Below are 22081 nucleotides of genomic sequence, written 5' to 3'. Positions count from 1 at the left end.
GGGACCTACAAAAGTTGCGCCTCACGCCGTGAGGTGCAACTTTCCTAGGCGCGTAAATATATATATATATATATATATATATATATATATATATATATATATATTTAATTTTCTTTTAGTTTTTTATTTTCTTTAGTTTTTTTTCCTCCACTCTCATTTTCTATTTCCTAATCACACCTGTAAAATCTCTTAAAAAACCGATCACTATTAAGGAAAGGCCTAACAAATGGCTAATGATATTGACAGTGCCACTTGTATAAATATGCACGGGTAGATTATTGAAACAAATCCAACAAAAAAATAAAACAAAATAAAAACCCTAGTGATGTTAACTTCTCAAATGGTGTATGTTATCATTCATCACATAAAAAGAAAGAGATTAAGGGTGTGTTTGGTTCGCACATAGGAATCAGAATCGGTATAGATATCAATAATTATAATAGGTTTTGGTGAAAGTGTTTTGCATGTTTGGTAGTATGAGGGGATGAGATTGATTATTAATAGTTGGGGAAGAAATGAGGAATGGAAATGAAACCCTTATTTCCTTAGGGTATGAGTTTTCCAATTAATGGGGTATTCCAAACCCATAATAATATTCTAAAAACCTATCAACCAAACAATAACAATCACTTTGATACCCATACCTTATGCCTAAACCCACCAACCAAACACACCCTAAATATTGCCTAAATTCATTGGAGATGTCTGTCCGTCCAGTTATTGAATACCTCACTGGTAAAAAAAAAATCTATTGGTTGAGGATTTTTATTTGTAAAAAATTTAAAGAAAAATTATAGAAAGAAAAGAAAGAGATATCGTTGTCCAGTACGTGGTTTTTCCATTCACGACAATGTCCAATTAAGTATTTTCTAACCCATTAATTACTCAACTTTGCAGACTTGTACCTCGTCACTACTCCCACTGCCACTTGTATAAATACCCTTCTTTACTACATATTCACCTACACCACCCCACAACTTATCAAACAATCTGATAGATGATGGCCACTTCTCATATATTATTGCTCTCTTTTCTTTTTCAGTTTCTTCTTCTCTTTTCACTTCCTTTGGAGACTGCAACTTCAGAAACAACTGAGGGAAGAGCCCTTCTCAAATGGAAGAACACCCTTCATTTCAATACTGATGCTCTTCGTTCTTGGTCCATTGCTAATCTTGACAACATTTGTTGGAATTGGACGGGTATCACTTGCAACAATGCTGGAGCTGTTTATAAGATAAAGCTAAACAATTTCAGCCTCTCAGGTACACTTGAAAGCCTTGACTTCATTTCATTTCCAAATCTCACCCATTTTAGCCTCCCTAATAACAGCTTTACTGGATCAGTTCCATATGCAATTGCTAACCTCTCCCAGCTAGTTTTCTTGGACCTCAGTTGGAACGGTTTTGTAAATTTTATACCAACAGAAATTGGAAGATTAACAAATCTCCGGTTCTTGGACCTTGGAGGAAACCATCTTGGTGGTACTATTCCCTCCCAGATAAGCCATCTTCAACATCTTACTTCCCTCTCCTTATATGCCAATTCTTTGACTGGCCAAATTTCACAATCAATATTCTCCAATTTGAGCAACCTTCAAACTTTTGATTGTAGGCACAATCTGTTACATGGGCCATTTCCAACAAGTTTAGTCAAGCTATCCAAGCTTAAACAACTTGACCTATTTGCTAACAGTTTCTATGGGTCAATACCTCCTACAATTAGAAATCTAAGTTCACTAACCAACCTTGATCTCAGCTATAACAAGTTGCAAGGAAATATTCCAGAAACAATATGCAATCTTCACTCCCTTAACGCGCTTTATTTATATAACAATAAGTTTAGTGGCTTGAATCCTCAATGCCTTGGAAATATTACCTCACTAAGACATCTTTCTCTAGATTTCAAGGTGCTGCATGAGAATATTCCTAGAATACTATGCAATCTTCACTCCCTTGAAGGCCTTTATTTAAATTACAATTATTTTGGTGATGTAATTCCACAATGCTTAGGGAATATAACATCATTAAAGTGTCTTTCTCTCGGTTCCAATACTGAGCAAGGAAATATTCCAAGAGCACTTTGCAATCTTCCTTCCATTGAGTATTTGTATTTATCTTTTGATAATTTGGGAGACCCAATTCCACAATGTCTAGGAAATATAACTTCACTAAGAGAACTTTCACTCTATTCTAACACTGGGCAAGGAAATATTCCAGAGGGATTTTGCAATCTTCCCTCCCTTGAGTATCTATATTTGTCCATTAATAATTCGGGAGGTCTGATTCCACAATGTTTTGGAAATATAACCTCATTGAGATATCTTTATCTCTACTCCAACATGTTGAAAGGAAGTATTCCAAGATCACTATGTAACCTTCTTTCCCTTGAGGATATGGATTTATCACACAATAGTTTGGAAGGTTTGATCCCATGGTGCTTTGGAAATATATCCTCACTAAGAAATCTTTATCTCTACTCCAACATGTTGAAAGGAAGTATTCCAAGATCACTATGCAATCTTGGTTCCCTTGAGGTTATGGATTTATCAGACAATAGTTTATTGGAAGGTTTGATCCCACTGTGCCTCGGAAATATATCCTCACTAAGATATATTTATCTTAGTTCCAACAAGCTAAAAGGAAGTATTCCAAGATCACTATGCAATCTTTTTTCCCTGGAGGGTATGGACTTATCATACAATAATTTTGAAGGATTGATTCCATGGTGCCTTGGAAATATATCCTCACTAAGATATATTTATCTTAGCTCCAACAAGCTGAAGGGAAGTATTCCAAGATCACTATGCAATCTTCAACAGTCTCTTGAAGTGCTCATTTTATCCGACAACAGTTTGGATGGCCCAATTCCTCAATGCTTGGAAAAATTGAAAATTTTGACAACTTTAATTGTTTTTAAAAACAAGCTTGGAGGCATGTTAGCTCCAACTCCAGTTCCCGCAATAAGTAATGGCACAGATCAAACAACAAATTCTAGTTTGATTTATGGAATAGATACATGGTTTTGCAGTTTGAGTTCCTTGAAATTTCTTGATCTATCAGACAACAATTTACATGGTCCATTGCCTCAGTGTTTACTGAACTTCAGCAAGGAACTTACTGTTATTAATTTTGCAAGAAATCATTTTCAGGGGCTTGTTCAGGGAGTTTGCACAAACAGAAACATGTTGGAGTATTTGAATTTGAATGACAACCAATTGGGAGGGCCATTGCCCCGAGGTTTAAGAAATTGCAACAATCTTAAATTTCTAGATCTTGGAAACAATAGGTTTCATGATTCATTCCCTCATTGGTTAGATACTCTTCTTGATTTGCGTGTTCTTGTGTTGAGATCTAATCATTTTTATGGTGAAATATGCACTTCTAACACTACATTTCCATTCCCAAAGGTGCATATATTTGATATTTCACACAATGAGTTCAATGGTCCTCTACCAAGGTATTATATGGAAAACTTTGAAGCCATGCAGAGGGAAAATGATGATGAAAGGCTGTCATTTTATGAAGCTTCAATAAGCCTTGTGTGGAAAGGGGTGGAGCTTCAAGTGGTGCATTATAATATCTGCACATCCCTTGATTTATCTAGTAACTACTTCCATAGTGAGATTCCAAAATCTTTGGGAAGGTTAAGTGTCATCCGGTTTCTAAATCTCTCACACAACCAGCTCACTGGTTACATTCCTCCATCCCTGGGAAATTTGACAATTCTTGAGGCGCTTGATCTATCATCGAACAAATTAGTGGGCGAGATTCCAAGACAACTTTCAAGATCCTTGACATTTCTTGCTGTACTAAATCTTTCTTATAATAATCTTTCTGGTCCTATACCTAATGGCCCACAGTTTAACACATTTGGCAACAATTCCTATTTAGGAAACACGGGTCTGTGTGGATTTCCACTAACTTTGAAATGCCAGAACAGAGGTGAAGGGAAAGCACCAGATGTGGAGGATTCAGACAAATTTTGGAGTGGATTTGGTTGGCGAAGTGTTGTTATTGGATACAGTTGTGGCATGCCATTTGGTATTTTGATAGGATATCTCATATTCAAGTATGGAAAACCACGGTGGCTTATAAGGTTAATACTTGGGAATTGATAGTAGTAGGAGTGCAAGAGTGAAGAGGATGGTGAGATGAAGCAATCAATGCAGCAATCTTAGTGTGTGGTATGTTGTGGTTTTCTTTGTTTGTTTTTACAGTTTTTGTTGTCTTCATTTTCATGCCATAGGAGTGTGGTTGTAGTGTTTGGTTTGTAATTCTTCTCATTTTGAATGAAATGCAATAAATTATTGCTTTGCTGGGAGGGAGGGGGGGGGGGGGAGTGAATATATTTCTTTAGTATAATAATTTAAGTCTGGTAATTAAAAAAAAAAAAGATTTGTACTTTGTGTTCATAAAAGGATTGATTGGGGGCCTTATTAGAAGAGGCTGCATACCAGGCATGGCTTGGCTATTATAATTCCAACAAGACTGTGGGCAGGGACAAGTGCAGACTTGTAGAGCTTGCAAATGAGGTCTCTCCTCCTTTGTGGCAATTTCACATTTAATCCTAAATTATCATTTTTGCTTTCAGTCATCCTAAACATTTAATTTTTGGGCATTTTGATCCTTTCGGGATCTTTTCCAGCCAATGTCCATTTTAGGCAAGGGTAAAATTATCCAATCAGCTTATTTTCTTTTTGATAATTTTAGAAAATGGATTAGAGACATTCCGTTTAGTGTTTATGGAACTTGTCTTGATTTCATGTTTGCCCATATGACAAGATCGATTCAATGTAGTATTCTTAAAGCTAGCTAAACAACATTTGCACTGCATTTCTTTTCACTTTTCCCCTATCTTTCAAATTTCAATAACAAGTTAAGCATCTACTTAGACAACCCCAACTGAGTTGGTCGAACTGTTTGTTTGTTTGTTTGTTAATAATCACAAGATTTTATTTCAAGTTTGACTCCCAGTAAAAGTGATAGGAGAAGAAAAGATAGATCTAGTAAGGAGAGGAGAGGAAGTGGTGGTGGTGGTATTGCGAGGAAAGGGGGAAGAGAGTTATTATTATTATTATTTTTTTTTTAATTCGGAAGAGAGTTATTTTTATTTGTCTTGTAATTTTAACAATTTATTAGAATTATAGTTTAACCATCTTCCTTGACTAATTAAAAATTGAAAATAATAAAAGTAGCAGGGAGAGATTCAATATTATTTATATTATATATTCATAAGTTTTGTTCTCTTTCATAAAGTGATCGAGTATATTATTTAAGTTAAAAGTATATTAGTTTAGCAGTTTTAATTTCTTTTGATTTTTCAAAAAAAAAAAAATTCTTTTGATAAAAAAAAATTATAGAAAGAAAGTGAAGAGATTATACATTGCCTGTATTGATCGGAGATTTCCATTGCATGTTAGTTTAGCAGTACAGCATTCTTTTAATAAAAAAAAATTTTATAAAAAAATTTACAAAAAAAAAATAGATGAATCAATTCCACAAATTAAACTTTTTGGTTTTCTTCTCCCAAAGGTTGGGCACAAGAAACCCCCTTACCGTCACTGGTAAGACTCAATCCCTGATCTCTTCTCCCGAACTTCACCCCTGTATCCAGTTGAGCTGCTCGTGCAAGCACTTTTTGATTTTCATACTCACGATCAAGTCAAGTGGGAAAACAACTTATTTTCTAACCCATTAAGTAACTATTGATTGTCTTATTTTCTAACCCATGCGTTGAATACTTATCAACTTTGTAACATCTCATCAAAGACTAGTAATAGTGGCAATGCCACTTATATAAATAGCCTACATTAAGCCATTCAAAAGTCTTCTAACAAATGGCTAATGATACTGACAGTGCCACTTGTATAAATGTGAATGGGTAGATTATTGACAAAATCCAACAAAACAAAATAAAAACACAACATCCAAAAACAAACTAAAAATTAATGATATATAGCGATGTCAACTTCTCAAATATAATGTTGTGTTTTGTTATTCATGACATAAAAATTAAAGAAAGAGATTAAATATTACCTAAATTCATTGGAGATGTATTGAGTGCCTTACAAGTGAAAAAGAAAGAAGAAGAAAAGGTCTTGATTTGTCTATATGCTTTTTCTGTGATGAATTTATCACTTCTGTTGAATTTGTGATTTGTTACAAGTTCTAATTTCATTTTTAATTTCTTCTATAAATCCAAATTCTTTCATAATTATTATTTTTGGATTTTTCCAACAAAACTGTACATTATATTCCATCAATTTTCCAGATCCTATCTATTTACAACAATACTCATCTTTACTACTACTTTTATCACAAGTTAAATATACTCATTTTGATTATATTAAAAATAATCAATTTTAATCTATGCTAATTAACTTTTATATTTAACTTTTCTAACTTTTCAAACATCACGGTATAAATTTAATCCTTCAATTATTTGTAATATAAATTGAGGTTATAGGTTATTAATGAAGCTAGGTGAGATGGTGGGTTCAGTCTTCAGGTTTTGTTATCTTAGCGGTTAAAATTGTCAGTTCAAAGTCCAAGTATGCACAGAATGCAGTGCGTGAGTAATGGAGTTGTTAGCAATTTATGCAAAAGCAAACAATTCAACGATATGATTTAATTTACAAGTTTGAATAATTCCAGTTTGATATGTACTTGTCTAGTTGATGAAGAACTTGCATTGTACAATGCTTATGGATGGCTTTTGTTCATGGCCAAGACAAGTGAAAAAGAAATTACTAGAAAACGTAACATTCAGGTATTCTTGTGCTCGATAATTGACGACTGAGTCACAGGATTTGATTACACGGCAAATTTTCATGTGGTTTTATGATTTATTGAGTTACTCACCCCTAAAAATATTTTCTCAATTATTTTTTTTCCTGACATGACATTATTTGATTGATTATTTTACATTTTTAATTAAAATTTAGTGGGGCAGCCAATTCATAGCACCCAATAATTATAAGACATGCCATTGAAGGAATTTATTAAGATGTGAAAAATTAGGAGGGGTAAGAAGAATTTTCTATTTTTTATGGCATATATCGTGGATTTTTTTTACTTCTTTTTCATGACTGGAACAATTTTTACGTTTGGTCCCTAACTATTATAATTATTATTTTATTTGGTTTCACGGCTTTCAAAATCTTGTCACGTTTGGTCCTTTGACTTAATTTTCGATCACCGTGACCAAATTTGTATCTATATATTATTGAACATGAGAGTACAATAGTTATAAGTGACTTATCGTGGAGGACAATATTTTGATCATCGATAACTGAAAATTAGATTGGATGACCAAATGAAGCAATATTTTAAAAATCGTGAGATTAAATGTAAAAATATTCAATAATTGTGGGTTCAAAAGTGAAAGAAAAACTCCACTCATTCAAACCTTCAAACAAGTAGACAGTCCTTTTTCTTACTGCTAACCCATTAAGTACTCAACAACTTTAATTTGGATTGTTTCCATTTCTGAAATCGACATCTTATCAAATTCTTTACACAACCTAAAATTGGATTCTAATTGGAATTTGAACTTGTGGTCAAAGAGCTTGTGGTCTAGTGACAACCGGTGTCCCGATTTACACTCTCACATGGATGATGGGAGTGGTTCGAGCCTCAGTGGAGGCAACTGTTAACTCTTTGTGCTGCTTCTGTAGGTTGAGAAAGTCGCTACGAAAAATAGTACTCAAAAAGGCCACTAGAGCCAAGAAGATCAGAGATCAGCAAAACTTTTAAGCCATTTGCCATAATGGTGGGTGTTTATTAGATCTTTCTAAATGTACAGTTTTAAGCTAATTAATTTTTAATTTTGTGCTTCAGTAGGTTGAGAAAGTAGCTATGAACAGATACTATATTGTAACAGAGGCAGTAGTACTCAAAAAAAAATAAAAAATAGTTTTGATGGTTCTCAAGTGCGCCTATATATATAGGGATGGATTCAAATAAAAATAACCCATCCTATAAAAAATGGGGGTTGCAATCAGGGTAAATCAATTGCTTAATTAGTAAAACAAACACGGATCAATTTTATAATTATTAAAAATTTTCAACTTTGTAATATTTATAAAACTAATCCCACAATTTTTTCATTTTTTTCAACAATCCTCAACTATTAATTTAGCCAAATAGATGGATTAAATTAATTAGTCCAAACCTTTTACTTTGAAGCATATTTTCACATTACTTTTAATTAGTCCGGTTCAAATGCGAAAGTGCAAACTGAATGAATACACCACAATTATTACATCAATGCACTGTATATCTGAAATTCATCACGAAATGCACTGCAACTTTTATAGGAACTCATTGCAAGGTTTCCGCACGTCCTCCAGACATGTTTAGAACTGTTGTGGTGCATTCGTGTAGTAATTATTATGGTACACTCATATAAATCTAACATTTGAAAAAATAAACTAGATTCACTTTCATAAATATTATAATTGATCACATTGAGTCACTCATTATGATTACACGTCAAAATTTCATGTGGTTTTTATGATTTAATGAACTACTTGTTGCACTTAATTTTTTTATGTCTAGGTTTTTTTTTTTTTTTTTTTTTTTTTTTTTTTAACTTTCATGGCTATTAGAGTATTTTCATAGTTGGTGTCTAACTACTATTATTATTTGTTTTCACATTTAGTTTCAGAACTTTCAAAATCTTGTTACATTTAGTTCTCTGACTTAATTTTCGGTCACCGTGACCAAATTTGTATCTATGTATTATTGAACATGAGTATATAATGATCAAGTGACTTATCGTGAATGACAATGTTCTCATTTTCTATAATATTTTTTAACTAAAAATTTTGATCACCGATTATAAGAAATTAGATAGAAAAACGAAATGAGGTAACATTTTAAAAGTCGTGAGGTTAAATATAGAAAAATTAATAATTAAAGATCAAATGTAAAAATGATTGAATAGCTGTGGGTTCAAAAGTGAGAGAAAAACTCATCCCATTCAAACCTTTAAACAAGTTAGACTGTCCTTTTTCCTACTGCTAACCCGTTAAGTACTCAACTTTGGATTGCTTCCATTTCTGAAATTGACATCTCATCGTCAGATTCTTTCCATAATCTAAAATTGGATTAATATTTTAATTGGAATTTGAACTTGAAAAATGAATTGCTTCCATTAAGTATCTAGGCCACGTAGAGCCAAGAAGATCAGCAGAGATTTTAAGCCATTTGCCGTAATGGTGGGTGTTTGGAATTAGATCGTTTTAGATCTACGATTCTGATTGATTCTTAACTCTCTCTTAACTTGGAGAGCTTTGATATGAACTGTAGTTTCATTTATAGAGCTCTGTTGAGATGTGACAACAACCGTTTCTTTACTTAAAGAAACAGTACCGTTTTTGGACCATGATCCACGATATAACAATTGAGTGTAATATGGGTTAGAGATTGCCTAACTGCCTAAGTATCCCATTTCATATGTACTTTAAATCATCTGATCTAAAGCAACTTTTAAAGAAAATACTTGAATTGGTGTACTTTAAAATTGGTATATGTATTTCATCATCTTTCATTGGCCGTTCAAAGTCTGCAATTTATGCGAAAAGTCCGCAATTAATTTTGCAGTCAAAACCACCGTGTTTCTTACGATTAACATGCCGTAATTATTATAAGTTTATTAATTCATTTAATCATTTGTTCCTGTAGAATTTGTACTTCATTGACTTACAAATTATACGAGTCTTTTCCCCAAAACAAGGTACTTTCAGATATTATTTATTAAAATAGGGTAATTTTAAATTTATTTACCAAACTATAGTAAGAAAAATTAAAAATCAATTGCAGTTGTTCATTGAGTAGATCGAATAGCTCTAAATTTAGGAGCTCATAATGTATTTGTTTTCTCTCTTTAATTTTTATTGCTTTCGGATGTTAATTTTCTTAGTACTAATACATACTCCCACTGCCACTTATATAAATAGCCTACATTACTACATATTCACCTACACCACCCCACAACTTATTAATCAACATAGTGATCTGATAGATGGCCACTTCTCATATATTATTGCTCTCTTTCCTGTTTCATATTCTTCTTCTCTTTTCACTTCCTTTGGAGACTGCAACTTCAGACACAGCTGAGGGAAGAGCCCTTCTCAAATGGAAGAACACCCTTTTNAACAGCTTTACTGGATCAATTCCATATGCTATTGCTAATCTTTCCCAACTAGTTTTCTTGGACCTCAGTTGGAATGGTTTTGTAAATTTCATACCAACAGAGATTGGAAGATTAACAAATCTCCGGTTCTTGTACTTCGGAGTAAACAATCTTTCTGGAAGTATTCCCTCCCAAATAAGCTATCTTCAACACCTTACTTTCATCTCCTTTAATTACAATTCTTTGATTGGCCAAATTCCAGAAGCAATATTCTCCAATTTGAGCAACATTCAAACTTTTGATTGTGGATGGAATATGTTCCATGGGCCATTTCCAACAAGTTTAGTCAGGCTATCCAAGCTTAAACAACTTGACCTAAGTGGAAACAATTTCTATGGGTCAATACCTCCTACAATTGGAAATCTAAGTTCACTAACCAATCTTTATCTTGGCTCCAACATGTTGCAAGGGAATATTCCTAGAACACTTTGCAAACTTCACTTCCTTGAGGGTCTTTATTTATATAACAATACTTTGAGTGGTATAATTCCTCAATGTTTGGAGAATGTTACCTCACTGAGATATCTTTCTCTCTACTCTAACATGTTGCAAGGGAATATTCCTAGAACACTTTGCAAACTTCACTTCCTTGAGGGTGTTTATTTATCTAGCAATGCTTTGAGTGGTCAGATTCCTCAATGTTTGGGAAACTTAACCGCATTGAGATATCTTTATCTCTATTCCAACATGTTGCAAGGAAATATTCCTAAAGCACTTTGCAAACTTCAATCCCTGGAGGGTGTTTATTTTTCTAGCAATACTTTGAGTGGTCAGATTCCTCAATGTTTGGGAAATTTAACCTCACTGAGATATCTCTATCTCGACTCCAACATGTTGCAAGGAAATATTCCTGGAGCACTTTGCAAGTTTCAATCACTTGAGGTTCTTTATTTATCAAACAATACTTTGAGCGGTAAGATTCCTCAATGTTTGGAGAATGTAACCTCACTGAGATATCTTTATCTCTACACCAACATGTTGCAAGGAAATATTCCTCAAACACTTTGCAACCTTCAATCTCTTGAGGGTGTTTACTTATCTAGAAATGCTTTGAGTGGTCAGATTCCTCAATGTTTGGGAAATTTAACCTCACTGGGATATCTTCATCTTGGCTCCAACATGTTGCAAGGAAATATTCCTCAAACACTTTGCAACCTTCAATCTCTTGAGGGTGTTTACTTATCTAGAAATGCTTTGAGTGGTCAGATTCCTCAATGTTTGGGAAATTTAACCTCACTGGGATATCTTCATCTTGGCTCCAACATGTTGCAAGGAAATATTCCAAGAACACTTTGCAAACTTCACTCCCTTGAGGGTGTTTATTTATCAAACAATGCTTTGAGTGGTCAGATTCCTCAATGTTTGGGAAATTTAACCTCACTGGGATATCTTCATCTTGGCTCCAACATGTTGCAAGGAAACATACCTCAAACACTTTGCAAACTTCAATCTCTTGAGGATCTTTATTTATTGAACAATACTTTGAGTGGTTTGATTCCTCAATGTTTGGGAAATTTAACCTCATTGAGATATCTTGATCTCGCCTCTAATAAGTTGCAAGGAAATATTCCTAGTGCACTTTGCCAACTTCACTCCCTTGAGAATCTGTTTTTGTATATAAATGCTTTGAGTGGTCATATTCCTCAATGTTTGGGAAATTTAACCTCACTAAGATATCTTTACCTCTACACCAACTTGCTATTGCAAGGAAATATTCCTAAAACACTTTGCAAACTTCACTCCCTAGAGGGCCTTTCTTTTGAAGAAAATAGTTTGAGCGGTTCGATTCCTCAATGTTTGGGAAATGTAACCTCACTGAGGAAACTTTATATCCTCAGCAACATTTTGATGGAAGGAAGTATTCCAGAATCACTATGCAATCTTCTTTCTCTTGAGGAAATAAATTTAGCACAGATTGGGTTGGAAGGTTTGATCCCATGGTGCTTTGGAAATATATCCTCACTAAAATATATTCATCTTGGCTCCAACAAGCTGAAGGGAAGTATTCCAGGATCACTATGCAATCTTCAACAATCTCTTGAACTGCTCATTCTATCCAACAACAGTTTGGATGGCCCAATTCCTCAATGCCTGGGAAAATTGAAATTTTTGACAACTTTAATTGTTTCTAAAAACAAGCTTGGAGGCATGTTAGCTCCAACTTCAGTTCCTGCTATTAGTAATGGCACAGATCAAACAAGAAATTCTAGTTTGATTTATGGAATGGATACATGGTTGTGCAGTTTAAGTTTGTTGCAAAATCTTGATCTATCAGACAATAATTTACATGGTTCACTGCCTCAGTGTTTAGAGAACTTCAGCAAGGAACTTGGTGTTATTAATTTAGCAAGAAATCGTTTTCAGGAGTCTATTCCAGGAGTTTGCATAAACGGAAACATCTTGGAGTATTTCAATTTGAATGGCAATCAATTGGGAGGCCCATTGCCCCGAGGTTTGAGAAATTGCAACAATCTTAAATTTTTAGATCTTGGAAACAACAAGCTTCGTGATTCATTCCCTCATTGGTTAGATACTCTTCCTGATTTGCGTGTTCTTGTGTTGAGATCTAATCATTTTTATGGTGAAATATGCACTTCTAACACTACACTTCCATTCCCAAAGCTGCATATATTTGATATCTCACACAATGAGTTCAGTGGTCCTTTGCCAAGGTATTATATGGAGAACTTTAAAGCCATGCAGAGTGCAAATGATGAAGAAAGGCTGTCATCTTATGAAGCTTCAATTAGCCTAGTGTGGAAAGGGGTGGAGCTTCAAGTGGTGCATTATGATATTTGCACAATCCTTGATTTATCCAACAACAGTTTCCGAGGTGAAATTCCAAGATATTTAGGAAATCTTCGTTTCATTCGGTTTCTCAATCTGTCGCATAACCATCTCACCGGCAGTATTCCATCATCACTGGGAAATGTGACCATTCTTGAGGTATTAGATCTATCGTGGAACCAATTAGAGGGTAAGATTCCTGAACAGATGTCAACATCATTGACATTTCTTGCTGTACTGAACCTTTCTTATAATAATCTTTCTGGTCCTATACCGCACGGCCGACAATTTGACACATTTAGCAACGATTCCTATTTGGGAAACACTGCTCTATGTGGATTACCACTATCACTGAAGTGCCAGGAGAAGGGTGAAGGGCAAGCACCGGATGAGAAGGATTCACATCATTTTGGGATTGGATTTGGATGGCGAAGTGTTGTTGTTGGATACTGTTGTGGCATGCCATTTGGTATTGGCATAGGATATTTCATATTTAAGTATGGAAAACCTCGATGGCTTATAAGGTTAGTGCTTGGGAACTGAGAGTGGAGTGGAGATGCAACAATTAAGAAGGAGCAGGCTGATGAGGAATTTCAGCAACCTTGAAGCAATGAATATATATTATCTCTTATTATATGGTTGTGGTTTTCATTGTCTTTTTCTACCGTTTTTTCTGTTGGGTTTGTTGTGGTATTGTTATGTGATTTTAGTGTTTGGTTTGTAATTCTTATCAATTATCAGTTTAAAGTATCTCTTGTCAATATTGTTATCTTCTAATTAATAATTTAGATAAGTAATGAATTATGCATACTAGCTATATATTGCTTTGAAAAACAAAGCTATCAAGTTTCAGAGAAGCAGATCAGAAGATGAAAAAGAAAAGGGATTTTAGTATATCATCAAATAACTTGTGAAGGTCTATACAAGATATGTTCAAAATTTAATTTCAAAGTTTTCCTAAAGTATTTTTTTTTAAAGAACAATTTAAAAGTATAGAAAGAAAAATTAAAAAATTTTCATAAGATAAAAAACTATCGTATACAATATTTTCTTTTTATTATTTTAATTTTGTTGTGTAACTTAAGTTATAATTTTATTTTAATTTTCTTTTCATAGTTAACTGTTGGAAATGTTCGATATTTTGACTACCGTAAAGTGGTCAAAAATTGCCGTTTTCTAGCCAACAACCCCAATTTCGACCACTTGGGGTATCTGCAAAATCTGTTTTGCTTTTCATATTCTTCCTTTTCACTTCCTTTGGAGACTGCAACTTCAGAACAATTGAGGGAAGAGCCCTTCTCAAATGGAAGAACACCCTTGAATTCAATACTGATGTTGGATCTTCATTCTTGGTCTATTGCTAATCTTGACAACATTTGCGGAATTGAACGGGTATCACTTGCAACAATGTGGAGAGGTTTATAAGATAAAGCTGGACAATTTCAGTCTCTCAGGTACACTTAAAAGTCTTCATTTCCTTTCATTTATGACAAACCTCACTCGTTTTATTCTCTAGTAATAGTGCCACTGCCACTTATATAATTTTAATTTCAAATTTTAGCTATTTGAATTGGCTAAGTCAAACAACAAAATGAGTGTTTGGTAAATAAGTGTCACCACAAAAAATTGGATATTTAGCAAACATATTTAGCCGTGATTATATATAGCTATTTTTGCAATGAAACATCACTTCTGAAATGTAAGCGGTGAATCTTCATTGCTTGCTTTATGAGATACAAAGAAGTAATAGCCATTGAGTCATTATTTGCAGAAGGAGAGAGAGAGAGATGAAGGCTTCAAGACTTAGCGAGAATGGCGAAAATGGAGAAAATTGACGGATGACGACAATGAGCAGGAAGAACAATCAACGGTTACAGCTTGCTAGATTTCAATATGAAGCTTCAAAGCTCAATAACTTAAGTCCCGGATTCTTCCCTCGTAACACTTCCTCCCAAGTACAATTTCATCAAGGTCCTCTTTTCTCTCTGCTCTGTATGTGTTTTCATTTATCTTCCATCCAATTGGTTATGATTTTTTAATTTCAATATTTATGCTTAACTTCTTTTTGGTCTCTAGTATTTTTGTTATAAGTATTATGTGCACAACAAAAGTTATCTAATGTCTTATTGTAATATTTGTGAGTAGAGATTGAAACATGAAGTGAAAGTATATTGGGATTTAGATGGCAACTTTAGCAAAATACTTTGGAGTTGGACAGCAGAAACACTACCTACAGGTTAGAGAAAACCTAAATGAGTTGAAACATTATTTATTGGATCAAATCAAAGCAAGATTTAATGCTAACATACATTTGTTTAAACTATGATTGATTTCCAGGAGTTTGGATGAATATGGAAGTCCTCAAGCATTGCACGACAGTAATGTTTTTGGTAATAATTAATTGAATAATATTGAATAACCTAGCTTGCATTTACTTTACTTTGATCATTCCATTGATAAATGTATGGACTGATACATTTTGTGACTACTAGGACTTGAGCCTCCTGGGTATGGGTATGAACCGTATGATGAATAACGAATGCCGTGGGGCCTAACATTATGACAAGAAGCAGCACTGCAATGGTATATATGATTTGATGGGTGAATTCCGTTTTAACTAAAAGTTTAAACAAGAGTTAAAACTTAGTATTTAATATATTCGTCGTCGCTTATAGTAATTTTACTCAATGTAGTTCAAATAACTTTTTGTGTTCAATTTAGTCTTCGACTTTTATGCTTTTAGACAATTTAGATTTTTATGCTTCGAGTTATAAATAGGGTTCTAATGGTAATTTATCATTTTATCCCATGATTTCTTCTTCTTCATTTATTAAGCTCCACGCAGAAATGGAGATCTTCATCCCCAAATCAACTTCAACCATAAATAAATAAAAAAATAAATAAATATTTGGGTACCAAGATTTGCATTTCATCTTAATAATTGGAAGGGGAAGGAATCATCCCAAATGGGATGAAAGGTGAGAAATTATCATTAGGACCATATTTCTAACATCAGTCAACTAACAGAATGTTTAACAAATGATTAAATTGTGTAAAACCATCAAAGTCGAGAACTAAATTGAGCACAAAAAGTCATTTAAGACTAAATTGAGTAAAATTACTATAGTCAATAATTATATTGGTATTAACTCGTTTAAACAAATATTATTGAGTTTATATATTAATTATTTTATATATTTATGCTCCCTATTATGCACAGAAAGCCAGCCAGCTTAATTATGTATGCTGTAGAAGTTTGGATCATGGAGATGTCTGTCTGATTTCTTGAATTTCACCCAGAATTCAGTGAAAGAAAAATGGCATACTTGTTGGTCAGTTACAAAAAGAAGAAGTTGAGATGCAGAGAAGAATGAATTGAAGAAGCAAGTAGATCAGCAGCAACAACAAATTTAAAACTTCCCAGCTGGGATATTATCATCAGCGAGCTGTTCCTTACACTAAGCTAGCTAGGCAAATTAAAGGCCACATTTCATTCATCATCATCATCATCCACTTCTTGGAGATGGAATCAATGATACATCTATCTGTTCTTCATCAACTTTAATTTTAGGCTACCTGCAGATTGATATAAAACTACTTTTAGCTATGCATGGAATTTAATTGATATATAGATTGATATGGTTTTGAACCACCGCTAAATGACAAATTTGGTGTAGTGTGTTTTGATTTAGTTTATAGATGCTAATTGATGCTCATATCACATAAATTGATTTGTGAATTACAATATGTATATTCATATCAAGTTTTTCAATTCATATCAAATTTTCTTTAAGTGAACAAATTGTTTCATATCAAATTTTTATATTAATTAATGATCTAATATATTTGTTTTTTTTTTTATGATGTCTTGTTATAAATAGAAAATTAAAATGCAATTGAAAGTATGGCAGTACCACTTATTTTTGTTGGGTTGCAAATGATATACGAATTGAAAGTGTTTACAGATTGAAGATTCACTCCAACCTATTTACATAAAAACAACAAAATACTTAAATTTATAAGTTTTAAAAAATAACCTGGTCTCATAAAAAGGGACCATAAAAACAAGGGAATGCTTTGATTACAAACATCAGGGGTGATGATTAAATATTGCTAAAAAATTAATGATAGTGATGTCAACTTCTCAAATACTGTATTTTGTTATTCATTACATAAAAGAAAGATTAAATATTGCCTAAATTCGTTGGAGATGTCTGTCTAGTTATTGAATACCTTACTGGTAAAAATAAAAATAAAAATAAAATAAAATAAAAAGAAGTTGAAAAGGTTCAACTACTGTATATATGTTTTTTGTTGTTGTTGTTGTTGGTTGTTGAATTTATAATCTTTTATTGAATTTGAGATTCCTTAAAGTACATAAAGAAAAGAGATTAGATACTGCTTATATTCATTGGAAATGTTGTTGAATACCATAAACAATGCTTGTGGTTTTCATTCAAGAACGGAGAAATAAGTGGTCCAAGTATTTATCTTCTTGGCGCATTGGCATTATTAGTAGTCATAGTCTTCAAAGTAGAGTAACCATTGATTTTAAAAATAAGTGGCACTACCACTACCTATTTATATAAATCACATTTCAACGTGTTTCTTTTACATCACATTCATGCCCGGTCCATAAATAAAAATCACAAGCATTGTATATGGTATTTAATCGGTCAAACATGCATCTTCAAAGAATATTAGCAATATTTATCATGTTTTTTATAGCGTTTGGAAAGGCTAATGTCAATGTTGTGGATGACTCAACTTATTCACATTGCCGGCCAACTGGCCAAGAGGTTGAATCTATCTCCAATATATCTCAACGGTCCCCATGTCCCTACCCGACAGAGCATGTGAGAGGATGTAACTCATAGTAATATAGTGACTCACATAGCAAAATGTTGATGCGCACAAGAGATCTGCCCTCTATCTAAATAACCTGGCCTACACTATATCATTTTATGTTTAGTCTCTAAATATTATTTTTGACACATTTTGTGCACGATACAACTTTCACTTATTCATCAATCTTAGTCCTTCAAACTAACTTTCTGGTAGCAAATAGTTAACATCACACATTTTTAGTTTAAAATCACAATCTCAAATGGTGTATTTTGTTATTCATTACATAAAAAGAAAGCTAAGGGATCAAATAGTATTGCCTAAATTCATTGGATCGGAGATGTCTCTAGTTATTAGTGTTGCAAAAATCCCGCCTAGACGCCGATTAATCCCCGCTTAGGCGCTAGGCACCAGTCGACCGCCTAGTTTATCACTTTAAATGGTGGTCTAGGCGGCTGGCCGGCTAGGTGACCGCCTAGGCCGCCTAAGCTCCTTCTAAGCCGCCTAGGCACTGACAGCCTAGGCCTCCAAGGCCCCAACTAGACCTCCTTCTCTTTTCACTTCCTTTGGAGACTGCAACTTCTGAAACAACACAGGGAAGAGCCCTTCTCAAATGGAAGAACACCCTTGAATTCAATGCTCATACTGATGCTCTTCATTCTTGGTCTATTGCTAATCTTCACATCATTTGCTGGAATTGGACGGGTATCACTTGCAACAATATAATGCTGGAGCTGTTTATAAGATAAAGCTAGACAATTTCAGTCTCTCCCAGCTAGTTTTCTTGGACCTCAGTTCAATCAGTTTGTAAGCTTTATACCATCAGAGATTGGAAGATTAACAAATCTCCGATTCTTGAACCTTGAAAAAAACCGTCTCAGTGGTACTATTCCCTCCCAAATAAGCCATCTTAAACACCTTACTTCCCTCTCCTTACATGCCAATTCTTTGACTGGCCAAATTCCAGAAGCAATATTCTCTAATTTGAGCAAACTTCAAACTTTTGATTGTGGGTGGAATATGTTCAATGGGCCATTTCCAACAAGTTTACTCAAGCTATCCAAGCTTAAACAACTTGACCTGAGTGGCAACCATTTCTACGGGTCAATACCTCCTACAATTAGAAATCTAAGTTCACTAACCAACCTTGATCTCAAGTACAACATTTTGCAAAGGAAATATTCCAGAAACACTATGTAATCTTCACTCTCTTAACACTCTTTATTTATCTAAGAATGAGTTTAGTGGTCTGAATACTCAATGCCTTGAAAATATTACTTCACTAAGACATCTTTCTCTAGATTCCAAGGTGTTGCATGAGAGTATTCCTAGAATACTATGCAATTTTCACTCCCTTGAAGGTCTTGATTTAAATTACAATTATTTTGGTGATGTAATTCCACAATGCTTGGGGAATATAAAATCATTAACATATCTTTCTCTCCATTCCAACATAGTGCAAGGAAATATTCCAGGAACACTATGCAATCTTCCTTCCCTTGAGCATCTAGATTTGACTTTCAACAGTTTGGGAGGTTCAGTTCCACAATGTCTAGGAAATATAACCTCACTAAGATACCTTTCACTCTGGTCTACGTACCACAGGGCAAGGAAATATTCCAAGAGAACTTTGTAATCTTCTTTCCCTTGAGTATTTATATTTGTCTTTCAATAGTTTCGGAGGTTCGATTCCACAATGTCTAGGAAATATAACCTCAGTAAGATATCTTTCACTCCAATCCAACACTAGGCAAGGAAATATTCCAGGAACACTCTACAATCTTCCTTCCCTTGAGCATCTATATTTGTCTTTCAATAGTTTGGGAGGTTCAATTCTACAATTTGTAGAAAATATAACCTCACTAAGATATCTTTCACTCCAATCCAACACTGAGCAAGGAAATATTCCAGGAGCACTCTGCAATCTTCTTTCCCTTGAGCTTCTATATTTGTCTTTCAATAGTTTGGGAGGTTCGGTTCCACATTGTCTAGGAAATATAACCTCACTAAGATATCTTATGCTCTGGTCTAACACAGAGCAAGGAAATATTCCAAGAGAACTTTGTAACCTTCCTTTGAGTATCTATATTTGTCTTTCAATAGTTTGGGAGGTCATATTTCACAGTGTTTGGAAAATATAACCTCACTAAGAGGTCTATCTCTCCGTTTCAACACTATGCAAGGAAATATTCCAAGTACACTTTGCAAACTTCCATACCTTGATAGTCTATATTTGTCTATCAGTAGTTGGGGAGGTCTAATTCCAGAATGTTTCGGAAATATAACCTCAATAAGATATCTTCATCTCTACTCAAGCATACTGAAAGGAAGTATTCCAGGATCACTATGCAATCTTCTTTCCCTTCAGGATATAGATTTATCAGATAATAATTTGGAAGGCTTGATCCCATGGTGCCTTGGGAATATATCCTCACTAAGATATATTGATCTTAGCTCCAACAAGTTGGAAGGAAGTATTCCAGGATCACTATGCAATCTTCAACCATCCCTTGAAGTGCTCATTTTATCTAACAACAGTTTGCATGGCCCAATTCCTCAATGCTTGGGAAAGTTGAAATTTTTGACAACTTTAATTGTTTTTAAAAACCAGCTTGGAGGAAAGTTAGCTCCAACTCCAGCTCCAGCAATTAGTAATGACACAGATCAGACAAGTTTGATTTATGGAATTGAGACATGGTTGTGCAGTTTGAGGTCCTTGCAATTTCTTGATCTATCAGACAACAATTTACATGGTCCGCTACCTCAGTGTTTAGTGAACTTCAGCAAGGAACTTACTGTTATTAATTTAGCAAGAAATCATTTTCAGGGGTTTATCCCAGGAGTTTTCATAAACGGAAACATCTTGGAGTATTTGAATTTGAATGACAATCAATTGGGAGGGCCATTGCCTCGAGGCTTGAGAAATTGCAACAATCTTAAATTTCTAGATCTTGGAAACAACAAGTTACGTGATTCATTCCCTCATTGGTTGGGTGCTCTTTCTAATTTGCGTGTTTTTGTGTTGAGATCTAATCATTTTTATGGTGAAACATGCACTTCTAACACTACATTTCCATTCCCAAAGCTGCATATATTTGATATCTCACACAATGAGTTCAATGGTCCTTTACCAAGGTATTATATGGAGAACTTTGAAGCCATGCAGAGGGAAAATGATGATGAAAGGCTGTCATTTTATGAAGCTTCAATAAGCCTTGTGTGGAAAGGGGTGGAGCTTCAAGTGGTGCATTATAATATCTGCACATCCCTTGATTTATCCCGTAACTACTTCCATGGTGAGATTCCAAAATCTTTGGGAAGGTTAGTTCTAATTCGGTTTCTCAATTTGTCACACAATCAGCTCACTGGTTATATCCCACCATCATTGGGAAATTTGACGATTCTTGAGGCACTCGATCTATCATCGAACAAACTAGTGGGCGAGATTCCAGAACAACTTTCAAAATCCTTGACATTTCTCGCTGTACTAAATCTTTCTTATAATAATCTTTCTGGTCCTATACCTAATGGCCCACAGTTTGACACCTTTGACAACAATTCCTATATAGGAAACACGGCTCTGTGTGGATTTCCACTAACGTTGAAATGCCAGGACAGAGGTGATGGGAAAGCACCAGTTGCAGAGGATTCTCAAAATCTTCGGAGTGGATTTGGTTGGCGAAGTGTTGTTATTGGATACAGTTGTGGCATGCCATTTGGTATATTCATAGGATATCTCATATTCAAGTATGGAAAACCACGGTGGCTTATAAGGTTAATACTTGGGAATTGATAGTGGGAGTGCAAGACTCAAGAGTCTTAGTGTGTGGTTTTCTTTGTCTGTTTTTACAGTTTTTGCTGTCTTCATTTTCATGGCATAGGTGTGTGATTGTTGCAGTGTTTGGTTTGTAATTCTTCTCATTTTGAATGAAATGCAATAAATTATTCCTTTGTAGTGGGAGAGTGACTATATATATTTCTATAATAGAATAATGCAAGTTTGGTGTAATAAAAAAAAAAGATTTGTGTTCATAAATGGATTGATTGATGGCCTAATTGACAGAAGTGTTGTGTTCATAAAATCCCTTAATCCCTTATTACCTAAAGTGGTACCTTGACTATTAGGATTTCACCACTTTGGTCTTGGACTATTAGAATTTCACTACTTTGATCTTCGACTGTCCAAAAAGGTCCCCAAATCTACATTAAACTTACATTTTAGGTTAACATTTGCATAGTTGGGGATTAAATT

At 34.2% G+C, this 22081-nt stretch overlaps 3 protein-coding genes and 1 long non-coding RNA gene across 4 annotated transcripts; all 4 read left to right on the top strand.

Annotated features, from left to right (window-relative positions):
- The first annotated feature begins 1000 nt into the window (after window positions 1-1000).
- Window positions 1001-4114, top strand: LOC116005921 (receptor-like protein 52). The gene has a single exon (XM_031246154.1). It carries the CDS (start codon window positions 1001-1003, stop codon window positions 4112-4114), a length of 3114 nt encoding a protein of 1037 aa, XP_031102014.1.
- Window positions 4115-10026: 5912 nt separating this feature from the next.
- LOC116005920 (receptor-like protein 52) lies at window positions 10027-13745 on the top strand. The gene has a single exon (XM_031246153.1). It carries the CDS (start codon window positions 10027-10029, stop codon window positions 13525-13527), a length of 3501 nt encoding a protein of 1166 aa, XP_031102013.1. The 3' UTR covers window positions 13528-13745.
- A 463-nt stretch (window positions 13746-14208) lies between these two features.
- On the top strand, window positions 14209-16636 carry LOC116007612. Its single transcript, XR_004095302.1, has 6 exons — window positions 14209-14438; window positions 14756-14955; window positions 15130-15220; window positions 15322-15374; window positions 15477-15567; window positions 16205-16636. It is a non-coding gene; the product is annotated as an uncharacterized LOC116007612 (long non-coding RNA).
- Window positions 16637-20005: 3369 nt separating this feature from the next.
- On the top strand, window positions 20006-21741 carry LOC116005919 (receptor-like protein 9DC3). Its single transcript, XM_031246152.1, has 2 exons — window positions 20006-21603; window positions 21711-21741. The coding sequence occupies exons 1-2, from the start codon at window positions 20006-20008 to the stop codon at window positions 21739-21741; spliced, it is 1629 nt and encodes a 542-aa protein (XP_031102012.1).
- Window positions 21742-22081: the final 340 nt, after the last annotated feature.

Source organism: Ipomoea triloba, chromosome 15 (genome assembly GCF_003576645.1).
Source record: "Ipomoea triloba cultivar NCNSP0323 chromosome 15, ASM357664v1".
Lineage (NCBI taxonomy): Eukaryota > Viridiplantae > Streptophyta > Magnoliopsida > Solanales > Convolvulaceae > Ipomoea > Ipomoea triloba.
The sequence above is the reverse complement of the archived record's forward strand: the minus strand, read 5'-3'. Positions and strand labels throughout refer to the sequence as shown.

Excerpts from the sequence above, each read along its gene's own strand:
- LOC116005921 (XM_031246154.1), top strand. The coding sequence starts at position 1,001 with ATGGCCACTTCTCATATATTATTGCTCTCTTTTCTTTTTCAGTTTCTT.
- LOC116005919 (XM_031246152.1), top strand. The coding sequence starts at position 20,006 with ATGCAAGGAAATATTCCAAGTACACTTTGCAAACTTCCATACCTTGAT. Across the intron at positions 21,604-21,710 it reads AAACCACGGTGGCTTATAAG|GTGTGTGATTGTTGCAGTGT; the intron begins GTTAATACTTGG and ends TTCATGGCATAG.